Raw genomic sequence first — 20804 nt, forward strand, 5'->3', positions numbered from 1 at the left:
GGAGCAGCTGAGGCAGATGCCCTTCTGTGGCATGAAAACTAAAGGGGTCCCCTCATTTTGATGTTCAGATCTTTATGAAAACTGCTTCAGTACCAGACGTCACAACTGCATTAATGTGTCAATGCAAGTGTTTCGACCTCTTGCACCTATCCTGTTTGTCTTTTTTTTAAAAAAAAAATATATTTATTTTTATTTCACTTCTTGTTTGTAAAGGATGGAGGGTGTGTACAATACTCATAACTCTCAAGGGCATTTAGATTTGCAGGTTTGCAGAACCTCCCTAGCACCTGAGTCTGTCTTGCTGGGATCTGGCTGTTGTAACTTGTCTTGGGTTTTGTACCTGTGATGGTTTTAATGGCCATCATCACTTTCTAGTCTGGTAGTGCTTGTGGAGGTCGGTCTCCAGCACCACCATGGGAGGCTGGCCTCCTCTGCTGCCCTTTTGTCTTTCTAGATCCGTGATGGCAATCGCTTGCTGTTGTAGCGCTACCCCTAAATACACAATTTGATAGAATGAAAGGGGCTTGTCTGTGTCAAGGATAAGGATCCTATTTTCATCTTTCATTGTAGGGAGCCTGCTGTGAAATGCTCCTTACCATGAAGGCCGTGCATTGTGGTCCCAGACAGTGGAGATCTCAACTCCTCCCTTCATGAACCGCTTGGTGAGCAGTAGAGATGAGATGTGCTGCAGATGAGGGCAGAAAGGTGCCCCAGCACCACAGCCTCAAAACAGGAGGGCTGGCCGGGCTGCTTTCATAAAGCAAAAGGTGGGTCTCAAGCGAGTGTAACTCCCATTGTTCTTGAGCAAACTCACCTGACAATGCCTGTGCCATCTCACACCAAAGAGCTCATCATTTTGGGCGGCCTGCTCCTTCTTGGAGCCACCGCAGTAGGTGACCCACAGCAAATTCTCCTGCTCAGGGGGAGGACGCTCCGAGGCAGCTGCACCAGGCCCACACGGTGTCACACAGGCTGGATGGAGCCCAGGGACCTCCCTTTTACCCACCAACCCCTCTCCTTCAGCAGGAACCTTGTGCAGTACCATGGCTCCAGCCGTCCTCACGCTAAGCCGTGAGGAGTGCTTGTGACTGATAATTATTCAAGATTAGAGGCTACAGCAATCAGAGTGATGCTGAGCTTACAAGAGCCTACTTCAGCTTGAAGTACAGTAACGTGCCTAGTGCTGGAGAGCAGAAACCAGCGTGAAGCGCCCAGCCTCGCTTCGCAACACAAGGAGCAAATCCTGCTGCTAGAGCTGGCTACTGCGATAATCAGGCCATCCATCTGTTTTTTCAGTCTTGAATTCATTTCCTCATCCTCTGGAGAGGGTAGGACGTGATCATCTTTGCCCATGAGACCTCAGAAAGAAAATGACCTCACGGAAATGGAAGGGATTCACTCACAAGACAGAAATAGTGTGTTGCTAAGGTAGGACCAGAGCTCCCTCCAACCCATCTGTTCTCCTCCAGCAAACAAAACTAATAAAAACCCTCCTGGAGTTCCAGATCCACTGCTCTCATCCTCTACCTATGGCTCTGAAGCTAAGTACATATCCTTAAGAGCTTCTGTGTGCAGGAGGGCCTGCCCTGCAGCCTGCTGGTGGAGTAGCTCAGAAGGCCAGGGTGTCACACTGCTTGTACTTCTCACAACAACCTCCTGCCATGCTGCTGCTTTGTGGAGCAAGCTGGTTAATGGAGTCAGGGGAGAGGAACCAGGCCGAAAGAGGTGGTCAGGAGATCCAGGCAATGAAGTGTTGTATCAGCAAAGTCTTTCAAACAGGAGCCCTCGTGGATGAGAATGGAGGTGTGGAAGAACTGGATGTAAATGCCTTCAGCAGATGTTGTGTGTGAGCAGATTACTCGCTCTGAGAGGCAAGCACCTGGAAGAAACAGCCTTTCACGGTTCTCTGGACAAGTTCAATTTTCCAGCCCTGTAAATCCACCCTGTGAATAAAAATGAGGCAGAAATCCTGGGAGGTCATGAGTTTCGTGGTAGAGGTGGCCAAGGAAAAGCAATGCTTACACAAAGCAGGGACAGCCCAGTCTCACCTCCCTGCCGCTCCCACCATGTGCTGTGACATGGGATCCCAGGTTGATAGGTTTCATCTTTTCTTCTTTTCTTTATTTTAACACTGCCCTTCCTTCAGAGGATCACAAATGTGGAAGAAGAAGGTTTTCTAGTGCTCAGGACAAAACTTGAAAAATAACAGTTGCATTGCTGACCACAAGGGCTTCCTGTGTAATGGAAACCTCCACTCCAGAAACCCATTGGACACCTTCTTTGCAATAAAAGAACAACCCCACCCATCACCAGAGCCATGGTGCACCTAGGTGATGGAGCTGTGATATAGAAAGAGGGATGCATGCATGTCTTGAAAATAGTTTCAGGAAGCTTCTCTCTGCTGGGCTCCCCACGCCTCATAAGAAGGGAAATGTGTGTGCCTTTTTTTTTCCCCTCTAAGATGTGAGCTGTATGACAGCTGTGGCTGCTGTTTTGTGAACAGGCTGCAGGCATGCCACCTGAGAACAGCTGGAGGTGCTCTGCAGACCAAAGATCCCAAGTCAGTTGCTTGTCCTGCTTTATAAAATAATTTAATACGAAGTAATTCAGGCAGGGACTCAAGTGCTTTGCTGAATTGGGGCTTCAGGGCAAAACATGCTGGATTTTTTTCTTCTGATAAAATCCTTCTTATCTTAAGCAGGTGTTTATCAGAGGTTGGGCAAAACCGCTGACATTTTGCTTGGAAGTCTTTCACAAAGATCTCATTAGTGATAACCTGGACACCAGCATGCGGGCATTTGGGAAAAAAAAAAAAAAGAGCATAAACCAGCGCTGTGTTGGGTGAGTTAAATGGGAGAGGGAGAAATCATCCAGTTTAGCTATTTTTAGGCAGACAACTGTGCAGATGTGAGACACAAATAGAGGAGAACCGGGTGAGAGCCAGCGACGGTGGAGACCTTGATGGGCAGCTATTCATTTCAGAGGAAAATTGGCAGTGAAAGGGATCTGGTCAGCATTAAGCTCCGGCAGCACTTGCTCTAATCCTGTTGAGCTGACTTCTTGCTGCCACTCAATTAAATGGCTGCTTTACAGGGAGCAGCAGATATACCAGGTGGAGGCTGCTGTCCCACTTTTGGGTTTTCTTTTGAACACCAAGATTGGTTTTCAATAGCACCCAGGCACTAACCTTTTGCTAAATAACAACTTAATTCTGGACCCGTCTTGGGTCTTCAGAAGATCTCATGGCAATCAACTTCTCAGTTAAACTCCACGCAGTGCAGAGAAAAGAAAAAAATACATATATATGCTTGCAGATTGGCAGCCTGATTATTTCATTGCATGCTCCTCACTTCAACAAGAGTCACTGACTGACTGCTTCAGGCAGTAGGTAAAGATTACCTTTTAAATACAGACAATGAAGTTGCAACTGTATGTGTCTCTACCTATTTTTGGAGGAGACTTGGATGGTGTATTTGTATGTTAATGCCTCTCATTAACCCAGTATCAAAAGGCAAACATAGTAAAGCCATGGAAGAAAAGTGGTAGTTCAATCGCTTTTTCCCCAAGTTTCTGTTTTCCTGTGCCTGTATTTTTCTCAGGGTCTCAACCCATTATGTTCTCCATCTCACAGTGCTCTTTCAACAGGATTAAAAGAAACTTGAGAAGTATGAGAAATGTGGTTGTTCCCATCTTTACACCACTAAGATACAATGCTGGCTCTACAGAATTTAAAAGCAATGTTTTGGTAAGTCATGTCTATGGTTGGTGGTGTAAATGGGGCTGGAAAGGCAGGGCTGGAAGGTGGGTCAGCAGCTAGATGTGAGTGCCTGGGCACCAGTCACAGATAGTCTGGATCTCATGTTTGTCTCTGTCTTTAAAATAAATTAAATCTCTCTTTATTGTGGCTGGCAAGCAGCCAAGGATGGCTCAGCTGTGATGCTCCCCAGGATGAGCTGTGTGCGCTGTGTGTGGATGGTTTTGTTCAATAACCCCTAAGCAGAGAAAGAAAAAATTGCCAAAGCCTGGAAAAATGGGACTTCTTATCTGTAAGACCCCTGAGCTAAAACATTGTCTTCCCTCAGCAGCATTATCCAGGCTCAGCAGAGGAGACTCATTGCTTTAAAGCAGGATCTGCTCAGCCCTAGGCTCCACGAGGGAGGACGGGATGGCCTCTTGTCGGCAGTGACGGGTTACTTTTTGCCACGGGATTCCTTTATTGGGAGGCTCAATCCTCAGCAGGTGCCGTGCGACATGACGGCGTGTGTGTGTCCGGGAGGTAATAACGCTGTGCTGATGTTCTACCACGCCGCCAACCCCCGGTGCAGTGAAGTGTTACAAACAGCATTCATCTTCCCTTCTATCACTGACAACGCGCCCTCGTGCCAGGAGCCGTCTCACCCGAGCGGTGATGGATAGGCAGCGGGGAGCGGCGTGCTTCCCAAGGCCACAGTGATTTATATCACTGCACTCCACAGAGTGGAGGCTCTGGCTATGGGATGGGGCACGGCCTTGTTTTGCTGCTGTCTTGTTGCACGTGTCTTGTAGGGTCTTGCATTTTCATTGCTACTTCTGCCTCTTTTCTTTGTTAGCCTTAAGAAAGAGAAATGGTAAGAAGCATCATGGTTTTCTGAAAGAAATTTCAATCATACTCCATGAAATACTGCTATAGTTTCCTCCAAATCTACTACTAACCTTCGCGACAGAGTCCCGTATGGATGGACCTGTAAAACATTTCCCATGTTGGAAGTTTCCCATTGAAACATTTCCCATGTTTCCTTCATACTACACAAGTTGCATCTCCTTGGTTCTCTGCTGGCCAGTGAAAACCGTGGGGCTTCAGCTCAATTTCAGTAGAGGGAAAGGAGCAGGATTAGATGCGTTTGGGTAATGACTTGTATATGCATTAAATATTTTCCTGATTATGGTTTTGGATAATTGGGGAAAATTTCAAAGTAATTAGAAGCCACTAAAGGGACACGATGTTGTTTCATGTAGTAAGCTCTGATTAACTGAAGTGTGGAAAATTTGCGCTGAAGAAAACAGCCGAAAACTTAGGGTATGTCTTTCATACTGAGTGGGCCATTACAGCACTCACTGCTTTGTAGCTTACACAACCAGAGGTCATCTGTAAGAAAACCCCAATGCTGGAGACCCTACTGTCACCCTTGGCAAGTCACTGCTAGGGCTGCAATTCACCCCCAGTCCTCTGTCTGGTTTTTGTCTTAGTCCTGCTGCCAGCAGCTTGATGCCCCTGAGGCTTGCAGAAGTCTTCCCTTGGGTTTGTGCATTGCCCTGACTCCTTCAGGAAGGCGCCAGCTGGTGCCCTGGGTCTCCATTCACACATTGGCTAAATAGCTGCTGGCATCGTGAGACCACCAGTCTACCAACAGAGCCAACGGTGGGATAATGTGTAATTGCAGAACAATTACATGGCATCTGTGATTACGCAGATGTCTGTGTGTTAGTAGTTGTGATGATAAAAAAAAAAAAAAAAAAGGAAAAGAAAGCTGGCCTGGCTCTTGAATGCCCCTAAAACAGGAGAGGTTTCTGCCTGGAAGTGGTGGGATCGCTGTCCCTGGAGGTATTTAGGAGATGTGTGGATGTGGCACTTAGGGATGTGGTTTAGTGGTGGACTGGGTGATCTTAAGGGTCTTTTCCAACCTGATTCTACGGGTCTAGGTGTCAGCACTGTCCCCAGAGCCACAGCCTCACTCCCCAAATGTTGGAGGTGAAATCCAAATGACCCAAAACCAAATTTATCCCCAAGCTGTGCTGGCAGTATGAACCGCTGTGCTGCTGATCACCACGTGTCTTTTTAGCTGTGCCTGTTCCTAAGGCTTCCAGCTGCGGTCATCCATTTTCCCTGTCACTGTGCCCAAAGCAAACCCACAAAATCTCCCAGAGAGAGTCTGGACCCAGGCCATCCCGAAAGCACTGGGGTTTTCCCTGAAAACCCTGAAGACCGAACTGAAATAGGTAGCTCTGTAAGGTGCTTTTTCTGCCTGCACTTAAGAGATTTCCCAAAAAGATTTTGGCTTTGAATGCTCAGGAGCATGCATTTACACATGGGAAAGCTGTAATGTTCATAGAGCAAGCTATCACGGATGGCCTTTGGGAATACCCCAGGGGTGACTGAGTTTTCCATTAATTTCTATCATTTACTTTACTGTCCAGTGACAAAGTCCAACAGCAACGCAAAGGTGTTTCGGCTCTCTGCGTTGCACGTTAGGCTATAGGTGAAGGAACTGACCATCTTAAGGGATACCTGGAAACTTGCTGTAACGGGGGGGTGCAGATGAAAACCTCATTCAGAGGCATCTTGATAGCATCAGGGAAACTGAAACAACCAGAAATTACTTGGATTTTATTATTTATTATTTGGATTTTATTGCCTGGGCATCCCCTGTGCTGTGGTTCCTTGTGAGCAATGGGCATCCCCTGCACTAAAAGTCCTAAATCCTGTTTTAAAGCAGCTGCCAGAAAGTGCTCTATGCAGAACACCAACAAAGCATAAACACAGTGTTCACTTTGTGTCTGTCTCACATTAAGCATTTCTTAAATACTAAAGGCACAATATTGTATTTTTCCCCTTTGTAATCCACTGGGGAAGGGGTGTGGCTTATCACATGTGATAATCTGCGGGCTGAATATAGAGCTGTCAGGCGCAGGACATGGAGGTGGCAGCCCTTTAAAGTGCTGTGATGGTTATGTTGGATACCTGCATCAAAAAGCATTCATTTTAGCCTCAGAAAGTCAAATCCACCTCGTCTTCCCTCTCTGGGGGCCTCCTTAATTCAAAGCATTGATATGCAACAGTGGGATATGTAGCAAAAGGGTTTTCCTGACATTGTCTGTGCTGTAGGTAAAGTTACCTCCCCTCTGTGACCTGAATCACTGCAGTGCAATACCCAGCGGTGTGAAGCCGTGTTTCTAAGAGGGTTTTCGCAGGCTCCGTGCCCTCCATAAAATGCTGATCCTATGGGATCCTCGCGGGATGCTCTGCGCAGACCAGCTTGGGTTTGCATCTCCTGCCAGCCCAACCCTGCAGCATCCCAGCCCTTCTCAGCACCTGGTGAAGGTCCTGGGGGAGAATTACACGAGGAAGAAAGCCCCGGTGACAGCACCCATTGCCTCACACATCTTGTGGTCCGTAGCCCTGCTCCGTGCCCTTGGCGAGGCACGGTGGCTTCTGCTCGGCTTTGTGTCAGCGCGTTCCTGCTGCTTTTTGCCTCTGGTTTCAACAGAGCCTGGCTGGCGGGTGGGGGGGTGTGAGATTTATGTTGCAAGGAAATTCAGGGAAGCTTGAGAGTTTCTTTTTGTTTGTTTCTTTTTTTTTTTTTTTTTTTTTTTTTTCCCTACAAAGCTTTTGAAAGTCCACTGGGGACCCCTAATGTTTGCCTGCTGCAGAAGCACACGCCTCTGAGCTGAAGCTGCAGGAGCCTCTTTGGGTATCCCTGGGTTTGGTTGTTTTGGTCGTTCAAAGGTAAGAGCCCCAGAATGCTTTGGGGTGCAGAAATCTTCGTGCTGCCCATGTAATGTATGGGAGTCCCTTGTGCCCTGAGCCATGACAGCAGAAACGTATAACATGTCCAGCAGAAAAGTCAGCAGAAGGAAAATAGTGCTTGCTTTGCTCCATGGCAAGACATCATCCATTCAAGCGAGCAATCATTAAAGGGAAAAATACATTCATAAAGTGGGTGGTATGGCAACAGGACTTATGGTCCTTGTCAAAGGCAGTGGGAGGAATAACCCTATCAGTGGTTTTTTTTTTCTTAAGGCCACTCCACAGCCCCAAGATCAGCTTTATTCTGAGCTCTCTGAGTCCCACCCCATCCAAAAATGCTGCTGTCATCTTTCCCAGACCAGAAGCATCGTTATCTCCCACCCTCAATGTTACAGAGGAACCAAACCTATCTGAAGCTTTACACAGAACAACACTATGCTTGCAACGGGAATAAATTGCCCTTCTCTCTTTCAAGCCTCCAGCCCCAAAGCCAAGTAAATCAGCAAAACCTGGACTTTAAGTGGCTTCTAACGTACTGAAAGTCAATTAGAGTGATTAAAATGGAGCTGCTAACCACAGGTCTTCATCACCGATGCCGTGCTGAACATCTATTCTGTGTGGTTTGCAAGTAAAAGTGCATGGAGAGGAAAGGATTTTTTTTAAAGCAGCCAAATTGCCTCTAATTAGCAACACAACTGTAGTCAAAACATAATGTGAGGATAATAAATTGATATTTGCATAATGGAGACACTACCAAAATGTACTTCAAATAAGCTGAATTGGATTATAATTAGAGCTGTGTTTTGGGAAAGAAAATCCTCCTAATTGCCTCCGTACCGACAGCATCAAGGAGGAGAGGGCTGCAGGCATAGGGCATGGCCCCGAAACAGCACGGCAGGGCTGGGGGCCTGCGGGAGTGGCTCCAAAAGGCAAGGCAGGCTGCCTCTTTTCCTTTTTTCCTTTTTTTTTCCGATGTTGGGAAACACTCCCAAAGCAGCTGCTGATGCTGGGAAAACCCCACGAAGCTCCTGGCTTATTTTCTACAGCCAAAACAGCACAGCTGAGCTGCTGGGTGCAAGGCATCGCATGCCTCAGCAAATGAGGATGAGTTTAGGAGCCTGTGACTGGGCTGGTAGCAGCGGCAAAACATCCTCCTCCTTCAACACTGTGGTTCGTGTGGTTGTGCTGAAAGAAAACCTGGGGGAAATCGTGTGGGAAAACAAGCTGGGTGGGAGAAACGTGTGTCTCTGGGGAGGCAGTGCAGGGATAACAGTGCAAGTGCTATTTCTGTGCCTCGCATGAAGCCTGTGGACGAGGGGAAGCATTGGTGCTGCACCAAGTTGCCATAGCCTTCTACCAGCTTTAGTCAATCAGCAGTTACTCGTTTCTGTTGATATGTATGCAAGTTGGCTCTTATTTCCCAACCATTACCAAATTAAATAAATAAAAAAAAAACCGGCTAGCTGGAAAGCACTGGGTGACAGGATGATAAGCCACCAGCTGGTTGTATGGGGCCATGGGTACCAGCAAGGCAGAGATCGTGCACCTACACGGAAGTCCCCGGGGAGCAGTGTTATCGCCAGTAAAACACCCTGGGGCTCTGCGTAGTGAGCGAGCTTTCCATCAAATGCAATTGCTCCCGCTGTGGTTCGAATGAAGGCAGTTTCCATTAAATTTAATTACGTTCCCCCCAAGCTGGTGCAGTAATGGCGAGCTTGTTAAGGAGAGGCAGCTATGCAGTGAGGGCGTTATTTATATTTTCTATTAAACCATGGTTATTTCTATTACAAATGACATCACGCATGTGTGTCATGCTGATTTAGGATGACAAAGATAAGCTGTGATCATTCATTGCAGCACATAACCAGCACATGAAATACACGCGGCACAACTGCACCTACAAGCTCAGGTCAACGTCTGGATCTAGCTTAATATAGCAGACGAGTTGGTACAAGATGTGATTACCAGCTGGCAATTAATTATTGGTAAAGGAGAGGTGGATCACTCCCTCTCTATAACATGAGCAGTTCTTGTTCAGCAGTGTGTGTAGGTCCATTGTCGAGATAACCCTGAAGACTATTCATCTCCCTCCCACCTTTCCAGAGTTGTTCAGACAGAAAGCACTGATGAAACCAGATTCAGCACCGATCCCACTGGAAGAGATGTCTGTAACTTTTTTTCTTCCTCCATCTTCGAGAAGTCACTGCCATAGACCTCATCGTGGTGGTCCAGTGCAAAACAAATGTAGTCTCCTATTAAGGTTTCAGATACCTAAAGGTAAGACACAGCACGGACAAAGCAAGGCCACCAGGTGCAGAAGAAGGCAAAGCTGGAAGAGCATTGGTGCAGGCATTCAGGGCAGGTTTCGGCTCTTGAGGATGTTCTCCAAAAGCTCCTGAGCTTCTTGGAGCCCATGGGCTGCAGCCACACTGAGGAGTTTCTCCACTTCCCTGAAGGACATGAAATCTTCATAAAGAAAATCTAGAAGAAGGTATGGTTCGTTCCTATCTGACTTTTATTTACCCAGATTTTTATTAGAGGACCATGATTACTCAATCTGAAAGAATCTGTGAAGTCAACTCTCTAATATTCAGAAAATTATCTGGTTTTCTTTTTGCTTTTCCCTATGGTCTGGGCATGCATATTTGGGGTTTGGTGATTTTCCCAGACTAATTAAACTGAAGTAGAAATGATTTGGAGCTCCTGAAATACATACACCTACTGAATAAACGAGTCTGCCTGTCTCGGGAGGAATTGGGCCCTCATCTGCAATGGAAAGGGGCAGGAGCAGCTGGGGTTACCCTTCCTCCAGCGCCGCCGTCATGTTTCGGAGAGCTCCCAGCGCCAGGTTGAAGGAGGAGTGAGGGTGGCCCTGTCCTGCTGCCTGCCTGAAGGGAGGAGAGGGGGCAAGGAAGGCATAAAGGAAAATACAAAAGAAAAACCTAATTCGACTATTTCCCCAAGCACCTGCAGTCTCGATCTCAAGATATTTTTTGGCCTCCCACTGGCTTAAAATAAGCATGAGAGGATGGGGAAGGCAGAGCGAAGTGTCTTGACCCCAAGCGAGACTCAGGGAGGGCCGGGCACGCACCAGCGCTGTGGGATGGTGCAGCGCATCTCTCCCCGCAAAAGTATCACCAGTTCTTTTTCCTCCTCCCACACCCCGACAGACTTTCCCAGAAAAGAGCCATGCACCGTGTCAGGAGTTATTTTTTTGCACCTCACCTGAACCAGCACATGGCCAGATCCTCGCTTTTTTCCACTCCAGCTCCTGAGATGGAAACAAAGCAGCAGAGTCATGGTGAGGATGTAAAATACGGTGCCCAAAGCCCAGGGTGCAGAGCCACGTTTGTGCTCCCTGTACACAAACGTCCTCTGACAGGGAAGGTTACCTTGCAAATACCTCTGCCCCACGATGTGCTGGGCATGGGGGTACCCCAGGCGAGCGTACGCCTGCGCCACGCGGAAATGGAAGTCCTGGTGGCACAGCGCCATGTACAGCAGCAGCAGGCCAGCCGCAGCCACAGCCAACAGCTGCAAAAGAGGAGGTGCGAGGAGAGAAAGGAGCTGACGACCAGCTACAGCAAACACTTCATCCAAGCTGTAAAGCCTCCCGAAGCTCTTCCCCAAAGAGGAATGGGCGGAAAGCCTCACGGACCCACAGAAAATCAAAGTAACCTTTGATGCAGAGCCACTTCCAGCACCCATTAAAGCCAGCAGGAAAGGCTCTGCTGGCTCCAGATGGGTCCCAAGTCAATATCACTTCATTTTCCAGCAACCCTCTTGAAGTAAAAAAAAAAAAATAAAAATAATAAGCTCGGCACAAGACACTGGTCTTTGAAACTAACATCAGAGGCAAGGGCTCTTCAAACTTTTGGTGCAAGCCTGCACCAAAAGACGCCACAACTATGCTGGTCACTGCTCATACCTCATCCTGGGGTTAAAATGCTGCAAATCACAGTAAGACTGAACTTCGGGATCCTACCTCAACATCCAAGCCAGGAACTGAAGCAAGCCCTTGTCCTGGCCCCCACCTGCGTGGCCAGGACAAGTCTAGTTTTTTCTTTGTGTATCATTTATTGCTACGGGCACTTGCAAATAACAACTGGTTCTGGCCATCGCTAAGTGGGATTAGTGGGTGATGAGACTTAAAGGAGCCCTGCTGGCTAGTTAAGCTAAGTAGTTAAAATAGGTGAGCTTGAGCTATAATTACACACAAATGCCCCAGCATTTGATTTTCCGGCTGATGAGCTTAAGGACGTAATGACGGTCCTCCCTCCTGGAAAAAAACAGCTATGGCTGGAAATACGGCAAGACGTGCCCCTTGCTGGAGACACAGCTGCTGTAAAGGGTCCAGCCCCAGCAAAGCTGAGGAAAGATCTCCAGGAAAGGAAAAAACAGCATTTCTGGCAAAGAGCAGGGGCTGCTGAGTAAGGTTTCGCCCAGCGGCTGTGCACGACCCGGCAATGTTACTTTGCAGTTTGGCCACCGCGGCACCAGACAGGCTGCGAGAGGTGGTGGGGGTGCTTTCCTTCCCTGGTGACTCACTCTGAAAGCCCCCAAGCTCTGCTCATATTGCAAAATCTTTTGCAAGCCCTTCATCATGCTCCCTGTGCCCGTGAACACACAGCCCTGGGGACTTTGCAGAGGCTGCGCTGACGCTGCCAAATTCAACGCTGCCACCCCAAGTCCCACGCTTACCTCCCAGGTGCTCCACGCCACGCTGGGGGGCTCCCCCCCTCGCGGGGAAGGATTTTCCTGACGGGTGCCAGCGCTGCCCGTTCCCACCCATCGCCGCCGCGCCGGGGGCTTGGTGTCCCCCATGGCTCCCAGCCGCTGGAGCTCTGAGAGCTGCCTGCCCCCCGTCCTCCCTCGCCGCAGGTCCCCCTGGTCACCTTCTCCCAGCTTTGCTCCTGATTTATGGTGGTAGCAGCCCAGCTGCTTGGCTGAGATAAGAGGGATGGATAGGCATCCCTCAGGGCATCACAGAAAAGGGGACCATCCTCTGCCAACACCCTTTAAAACTGCTACCATTTAACTCTGCGCTGGATGCTTCTCCACCTTCAGACTGCGCCAGGGCAGGTAAACAGTTAAATTTGACAAAGTTGAGGAAGAAATTAAAAATAAAAGTGTTTTCTTTTCCTGCTTTTCCCACGAGAAGGCAAGTGCTTCGCGAGCAGTGATGACGCTGCTCAGTGCCACAAATGTTCAGCAGCTTGTTATCTCAGTTGCTTGGGCTCCACAGGCTCCTGTCGGGCTTTGAATGAGCGAGATAAGATGCGGGCCCACCCCCAGGTGAGAAAATCAGAAAGGGTGCAATGAGGTATAACCAGGGAATTATCAGAACACACAACCCCCCGCCCTGCCCCAAAGTTTGATGGGATGGCATTATTATTATTTTTTAAGCTGGAAAAGGGCTTACATGCTAAAGGCAGTCATTTTATAGCTGTGTAATTGTGCCTTTATTCATCTGCAGTAACTCCACCTAGTGAATTTCAGACGGTAAATCATGTTTTGCCTTCACAGCTGAGCAAACGTCTGTTTTTAACACCAGGTGCTGCCTCCTGCATGTTGCCTTTTCTGCTCTGGAGCCCTAGCCAAGGACCTTCACTGAGTGGCAAGGCAGATGAGATGCATCTCATGCAAAGGGCTGACCTTGCCTGGTTGCCTAAGAGTAAAAAATTAAAAGTTTTTTTTTTTTTCTTTCCAATCTTACAGCAAGGGGAGTGCCATGCTGTGGTTTTGAAGGCAGTGATGACTCAGCCTAAAACCCTTACTGAAGAGGAAACCCTTCATTCTTCTGCATTGAGGTCAGGTTCTCATTTCTGGTGTTGTGCTGCCATCATGGGGCCAATCTCATTTGCTTGGTCACAGCCACATTACAGTCTGAGGTCCATCTTCATGCTCCTCATCCTCTTGATCAAAATGCAAAGCATTTTCACAGTATATAAAGCGAATGGGACATGAACAGTCATACCGTAGGGTCAACTGCTTCTAAAGCAAACCCTGAGGAGAAGGACCTAGGCTGCAGTGTCCTTATGCTCATTTACCTTTTTTTTTTTAGCTACAATTATTGGAATTTAAAGACAAACAAACAAAAAAAACCTCATGGAGTCATTCTACTTGGAAATGAACCAATCTGTAGCTGCAGATCCCAAATTTTGGCAAAAGTAAGCGCCTGAGCTACTGTTACCATTGCTCATAAAGGATTATCTGCAGTAGATTCATCCTGACACCTAACCTAGCTCAATGAAATTATACTTTTCTCTGTACAGTCAGGTCCTGGTGCTTGCAGTTCTTCATTGCAGGTGACTGCAGTGATACATGGGAAAGTGTTATTACTTGCACATTAATTAATTGCACGTTATCAGTGAGGGGCATGCTGCTTGTGCTATAAGCCAGATGTGGTAGTGGTTCTCACGCCTGCAGTGAGCTTGAGCTGCTTCTCTGCAAAATCAGCCTTCAGCACAAGGAAAAAGTAAATCGGGTTGTCGATGCAGCAGCCAGTGATGGCTGTAGTAGCTGCCTCCTACCAGCACAGAAGAGTTGGATCACTTCTCTCTACCATGGCTTTGGCAAGGAAAGGACAAGGGGCAGGTGGCGTTTCTATTCCCCCTTTCATCTACAGCAAACAAGTTCTGAAGAACGACTTCCATCTTGTACAAATGAGCATTTTGATTGAAAACCTGGAGCCAGCCACGTTCAGGAAAACACAATTTTCCTCACGTTTCTTTTTCACTTGAAGGGTTTTGCTAATCATGTGGTTTCTCTTTTCCTCCTTGCTGTGTCGGTGTGGTTAGGGCTGGAAGCACTTAAATGCTCCATTTCAGTTGAAAGGTGGAGATTGAGTGCTGGAAGAAGAATGGGTGGCTGTGACTGGAAGGAGTTAATAGGACAACATCACTGTTCGGGAGAGCTGGTGCCTAGACTGAGTCCCAGAGAGACAAGAAAGGAAAGAAGAATAATGGATTGCACTGAAACCCATATGTGAACACTGTGTTCATCCCTTCTCATTTGTTTTCTTAAAGTTTGCTATGCTTTGTCCCGAATGAAGAAACATATAATTGTTGAAAGAATGGTAGATGAAGGCTACGAAACCAAAATAAGCCATGCCCTTAGCACATTGCCAGTTCAAACCAAACACATTGACCTCGCCACCTCAGACAGAGAATCCAGGCACTGCCTAGGAGTGTCAGTGGCTAATCAGCCTCAAGGAGTTTTTCCAATTCACTTTGTTAGGAAAAGAAATGGGTATAGCCAAATTGATGTAACTGGTACGAGTCTATTTAATCAAAGTGTCCCCTAGGCACCGGTAACATGGGGCAGATTGGATTCACCCTACTTGTTCGCCAACTTGAATGTGGTTGAGTGCGTACTCACATATGGCTTTACAGCACAATACAAAACAGTGTGAATACTCCTTATCTCAGTTACCCTGCTGGTTGGAGCTCAAATGGAGGTAGCAAGGGGGACCGAGGTGTGCAGCAGCAAGGCCTTCCTTGCAGGGCAATGGGCAGGAGGTGGGCAAGGACTTGTAGCTGGCATAGTCTCTGACAGGCTCTGGTTTCATTTTGCCTAACTCTCTACAGCCTCCCTTCACAGCTGGCTAAACAAGAACGAGATAAAAATCTATTCAGACCAGTCATTATGGCATTATTAATAGCAGACAGAAGAGTGTACAATAAGCAAGACCGTAGGTATAAGGGGAGTTCGAGTCTGTCTGATAATCAGCATGCACACATTGTCTACAGATCTATTATGGAGATGTGTGAAGCAGTTTCCAGATACCAGATTAACAAATGCATCTGTTAAACCCAACAATTGCCCCCATTCATCATCACGCGCAGCACCACAGTGCTAGCAGAGAGCAGGTGATCCTCCTGAACCCAGGCACGGCAGCCAGCAGGGAGACCTGATGGAGACTGCCCTTTAAGGTGCAGCTGTGGGCACCTGTTCTGCTTCTTCATCCATTTTAAATGGCAAATAATTTTGCCCAGAGGTCATAGACTTGTGATATATCTAGACAACACCACATTCATGGCCTGGTGGTTAGTGAGGGGTGGGAAGGGGTCCCTGCTTTACAGGATGTGTCCATGCTTCAGGGGTGAGTGAAAATGAGTGTTAGCCCCCAAGGAAATCAGATTAAGTAGCAGACAGAGCAGAAGGGAAAGCGGCACTGCATCCCCAATCTCCAAAGATGTGCCAAAAAACAGAGGGGAAAGCAATTACATTATGCAAGAAATCGTCGATCCCCAGGACAGGCCTAGGCGAAGCACTGGTAAGGCACATCTTCCCCTGAGCATCGCCCAGGTGTGGAGGTCAACTCTTACACAGTGACAAACTGGGGAACTACTTTTTGGGGCATAGCCTTCCCTGTGAAGTCCATAGGAAGCTTCAGCCTCTCATGCAGGGTGCCCCTGGAGTTCATCCAAGTTCCCTAAAAGTACCTTACAGGCTCCTGTCCTTTACTGTGATGGACATGCTACACAACAGAATAAAGAAATGCTTCCCTTGTGACCTGGTGTGCTCCAGCTAGATGTTTGAAAACCACAAATGTCAGAAAATAGATCTGTAAATCCATACCGTAAGCAAAACCTGTGTCTACCCTATACTTTGCAGACAGAGGAAAATTAATCCTGCACATTGTCCAAGCTGATCAGAGGGACCTATCAATGTTAATTGGACCAACAAATGCCAATTTACTGTGCTCTGCCCCATTGAAGCGTATCTTCCCACCGCCACCACAAGGTGGTTATGCTATAAAAGCCATCTGAGTCAGTTTTTATTTCTCTCTTCTTAAATATTAGGGAGGGAGTTGTGGCGAGAGGCTTATTAGCTAGTGTGGGGCGATCCGAGACTAGTTTCACATACTGTGGCATGTCTCTAACGCTATATATACTGCATTCAATACATACACACCTTTGCATTAGCTTAGTAGCTACATGCCCTGGTCTTTGGTGCGTGCTGAACGGGGCTGTGCTTGCTGGAAGCCCGTTGAGCAAAGCAGCACCTCAGGTGTTACGCTGCTTTGCCCACATAGTCCAGGCTGTAAGGGACCCAGGTGGCTGAAAGCACACGGCCACAGCGAGCTGCTGGGGAAGCGCATGAGAGGCCTGTGTCAGGGATCATCTCCAGCTGGTAGGAGATGGACTCCTTCGTCTTTCTAGCACTTCCCTGTACAGAAAACAGGGAGAAAATCAGCTTTCTCCTCCTACGTCTCTGTTGCCAGAGGGTCGTGTGACCGGGAACTTGGCTTCTCTTGCCCCTAAGGGAAAGGGCGAATCAAGCCTTGCTAGAGGCACTTCGGACGGGTCCCGTTTTTAAAAACAGCAGGTGGAAGGAGACCTTGACTTCCACAGGCTTCTGTAAAATCTTGATATTTTTTATTTTTAAACTCAAAAAACCCCAACTCTTCTTTCTTGCTGAGGGGAAAGCACAAACAACTAATGCTTCAAATAGAGGTACCAGACAGTTACATAAAATCAAAATGCCAGCCTCCTGCAGGTAGGAGTGTCTGATCCCAGCTTGGCCCTGCTTCTCTGTGCTTGTGGAGGTGGGTTTTTACCCCAAAGCCGCATTAGCATGTTGAAAGTAGACAAGTTGTGTCGGGAAGAGTAGCCCTACCATAACTTTATGCGTTTATCTCCTGTTAAATGTCTGTCTGCCAGAGTATTCCTCTTGCTGGGGACCTTCGATACTGAGGCAGAGGACATGCATATCATCTCCTACTGAGGTGACTGAAGTGTTTTGTGATTAGGTTGGTAACGTGTGTGGCTCGTGGTTAGGTTGGTAATACTGAGCTACTGGGTTGGCAGGCTGAGCTGCTCTTCCCTCCCAGAGCTGCCCGGTTCATGAGGTACCGGGATTTCCCCCTGGATACGCGCAGGGGACCTGTGAGGTGTACGGTGTTGTGGAATATAGCACAGTGTGCGGTTATTGACTTGGAGCTGAGGGAGGCAGATGAACTGAGGACCCCTCCAAGCGAGCTCTGAGGTGAAATGGCTTGGCTGCTTTTTTTGTGAAGCAGGAATAACGGTGCCCTGCTGGAGGCGGCACCTGAGACAAGGCACGGGGCTAAGGGTCCTTGTGAGGGGGACGCGGCCACGGGCGTGATGTTAATTAACTGTTACGCAGTTAATAGACAAAGGGGCGCGAGGCTGAAGCGATGTCCCCGGGGCCCCCCCGTAAGAAAAGGCGGGCGCCTGTCCCTTTAAGCGGGGGCGGGGCCTCTCCGGCAGCGCCGCAGAGCGCCGCAGAGCGCGACCGGCCCCGCCCCGCGCAGCCATTGGCTGTCGCTGGGGGAATCGCCCCGCCCCCGCGCGCTGCGATTGGCCGGCGGCGAGGCCGGGGTTCCCGGATGCGGGCGGCCGGGCGGTTATAAAGGGCCGGGGGAAGGCGGGAGCGGGCGCAGTTTGAATCGCGGCGGGCCGGGACAGGTCGGTGCTGTGGGCCGGGCTCGGTGCGTGCGGGACGCTCTCCTCATCCTCTTCCTCCTCCGACGGCACCCGCGCGGCGCCGCGCTCCGCTTCGCGATGGTGAGGAGACGGGGAGGTGGGGGGCGGGGAGAGGGGCGTACGTGCGGCAGCGTCGCCGGCCGATGGCGGGGGCCGCGGGGAGGCAGCCGTTGGCGGGACGGGAGGGCGAGGCTGGCGGCGTGCGCCGGGGGCCGTTACCTGCCGGTAGGTGGCGACGGGGGGGGGGGGGGTTGGGGGAGCCGCATGCGCAGCGGTGATACCGGGGAGAGGGAGGGGCGGCCGCGCATGCGCCCTGGGGCCGGCCGTGGCCGCTGGATGTGACGGGCAGCGCGCAGGCGCAGGGTGGAGGGGAGGGGGGAGGAGGGGAGCGCATGCGCGGCGCAGCGCTGCGGCCTCCCTCACGCGTCTGCTGTCCTCGTCAGGCTGGTGGCAAAGCCGGGAAGGACTCCGGGAAGACCAAGACCAAAGCGGTGTCCCGTTCGCAGCGCGCCGGGCTGCAGGTGAGCCGAGGTGGGGTGGGTATGGCGAGGTGGGGTTGGCCTTGCATCTGCCGCCTTGTACCGTTTTGAGTCCTGCTGGCAACCTTCAGACTGCCCGGACCGGTGTAAGGAGCTGTCCCCCTCTGTTCTTTTAGGGCTTCTGCGTGTCTGTGCTGGGGTAACAGCACGGCCTTGCTGCTGACGTCGAGTTGAGAATCTAGCTAAGGGCACTATGCAAAGCATTGAGATTGTGTTATGTACAGTGAGGTATCTCTGGTGTTACAGCTCAGTTCGCTTTAGTTGTACATCTTTTACTAGGGCTCTGTTGCCCAGCATCTGTTTCAGGGTGGTTTATTTCTTTCGTTATCTCTGCAGTCACAGCCTGTTCATGTTTCTGTTACTTTTCTAGTTCCCTGTAGGCCGCATCCACAGGCATCTGAAGTCTAGGACTACCAGCCATGGGCGTGTGGGAGCCACAGCTGCTGTGTATAGCGCTGCGATCCTGGAGTACTTGACAGCTGAGGTAAAATGTATGCCAAGGGTGCATGCAAGCTGTTCAGGTCCAAAATGGCACAATGACCAGAGCCTGCTGTCTCTTGCAAATTTGGACTGGGGCGCGAACTCTTCACTCACTTTGAGCCAATTTTAGCCGTGTGCTTCCTCAGGAAGCTGCAAAGCATGCGTGGAATTTCTTGCTTTGCATTTTATGAGGATCAAATAGCTGTGATTTACAGCCAGGATGGAAGTGTGAAGTACTTGATAAAATGTGTAGCTGCAGCACTTCACGTCTGCTGTAAAATATTTTGTTCCTGGGGAAAACTAAAGCCATACCTTGAAAGGGGGAACCCTTAAAGATGCATTGTGTGCTGTCTTGGTGGCACTAACAGTGCATCTGATGTAGAGAGTAAAATGGCTAATGCCATGCAGTTGTTCTCACTTGATTTGTGTAACTCATCTGAAAAACATTCTTGTCTCAAGGTTCTTGAGCTGGCAGGAAATGCATCCAAAGACTTGAAGGTGAAACGTATCACTCCCCGTCACTTGCAGCTTGCGATCAGAGGAGATGAAGAGTTGGACTCTCTCATTAAGGCAACAATTGCTGGCGGTGGTACGTAAACTGCTTGTGAACTGCTTGTGGCGAGGCCTCTAACAGATGTAGAGGTGGCTTTTCTTGAAGTGTGAAAACTAGCAAAATAGTTGAAGAGAAATAACGTTATCTTAATTGTTGTTCTCCTGTAGGTGTAATACCGCATATCCACAAATCTCTCATTGGGAAGAAAGGACAACAGAAAACTGTCTAAAGGCTACGAGGATCCCTTGTTATCTCAGGACTCTAAGTACTTATTGTCCAGTGTTGGTGATTCCAGTGGACTGTATCTGTGAAACACAACTTTGCCTTTTTGTAACTTTAAGAAGCTGAAGCTCACCTGAGCTTTCTAACAAACCAAATTTCTGCATTGAAGTCTTAACCGTATTTAAGTGTTACCATGGCTTCAAAGAAGCTATTGTATTTGCAGTGGGTTTTGATTGAGCTGACTGTTTTTAGATTGGTTTGACTAAGTAAATGGAATTTGACTAAGTAAATGTTTGGTTTTGTACAGACTTTTCATCCACTAGAGTGGAAATATTCAATAAATGTTATATGAATACTGACCGTCTCTTGTCCACTAACTGAGAAATGGTTGGTCTCTACAATGCCGCTCTTGAAGAGCGCATGGCCCTGCAGCCTGCGAGCTGTACTTGAGGTGTGGGAAACGCCATCCTTGTGAAGTACCGCACTTGGTAAACATCACTGGGAGAGACGGTGTGCATGTTCTGGCAAGAGCTGTTTTAACTTTGCATACCTCAGTCGCATATCTCAGGGTGAGTTCCCTTTAGCAAGGCAGCTGTAAGGCTTCTGCTACTGGAGGATGGCTCTGTTTGATGGCAGCCCTCACAGAGGGAGGGATCCGTCACAAAGTGAGGAAAAAGGTGAGCTAAAGGGATGGATGTTGGTAAGTAGGTGGTGTCAGCCCGTTTTGTATTAGAGACCCCAACCTTTTTTGCCACTTTTTGTAAAAGGCTGTGAAGACATCCCTAAGAAGGCACGTACTGCGGCAGTGTCTGCTGGCTCTTGATACATTAACCCTGAGGAAGTCTAAAACCAAAGCAGCAGTCAAGTGCCTCCTCCTTGACGCTTGTTCTGTTTTCCTACAGCCAAGGTAAAGCCCACCTGGCTGCAGTGGTGTGGGCTGGGAAGCGTTTCCGTTGCCTGCAACCCTACAGCTAGGTGCCAAGCTCCATGACTTAGGGACGCGGGGGTAGAGCCGTGGTTTGAGCTCACCGTGCAGCAGGAGCACCCCCAGT

General features: G+C 48.9%; 1 protein-coding gene and 1 long non-coding RNA gene across 2 annotated transcripts; both read left to right on the forward strand.

The window, feature by feature from the left end:
- Positions 1-274: 274 nt before the first annotated feature.
- Positions 275-9196, forward strand: LOC121070173. The gene is made up of 3 exons (XR_005819936.1): positions 275-2841; positions 3646-3745; positions 7364-9196. It is a non-coding gene; the product is annotated as an uncharacterized LOC121070173 (long non-coding RNA).
- Positions 9197-17761: 8565 nt separating this feature from the next.
- On the forward strand, positions 17762-20108 carry LOC121070172 (histone H2A.Z). The gene is made up of 5 exons (XM_040556865.1): positions 17762-18039; positions 18402-18479; positions 18868-18981; positions 19437-19566; positions 19698-20108. The coding sequence occupies exons 1-5, from the start codon at positions 18037-18039 to the stop codon at positions 19757-19759; spliced, it is 387 nt and encodes a 128-aa protein (XP_040412799.1). The 5' UTR covers positions 17762-18036; the 3' UTR covers positions 19760-20108.
- The last annotated feature ends 696 nt before the right edge of the window (positions 20109-20804 follow it).

The sequence above is a fragment of the Cygnus olor genome, chromosome 4 (assembly GCF_009769625.2).
Source record: "Cygnus olor isolate bCygOlo1 chromosome 4, bCygOlo1.pri.v2, whole genome shotgun sequence".
In the NCBI taxonomy this organism is placed as follows: domain Eukaryota; kingdom Metazoa; phylum Chordata; class Aves; order Anseriformes; family Anatidae; genus Cygnus; species Cygnus olor.

Bases quoted from the DNA above. Each gene is read 5' to 3' on its own strand.
- LOC121070172 (XM_040556865.1), top strand. The intron at 18,480-18,867 runs GTGAGCCGAGGT...TTACTTTTCTAG, and splicing joins CGCAGCGCGCCGGGCTGCAG to TTCCCTGTAGGCCGCATCCA. The intron at 19,567-19,697 runs GTACGTAAACTG...GTTCTCCTGTAG, and splicing joins GGCAACAATTGCTGGCGGTG to GTGTAATACCGCATATCCAC.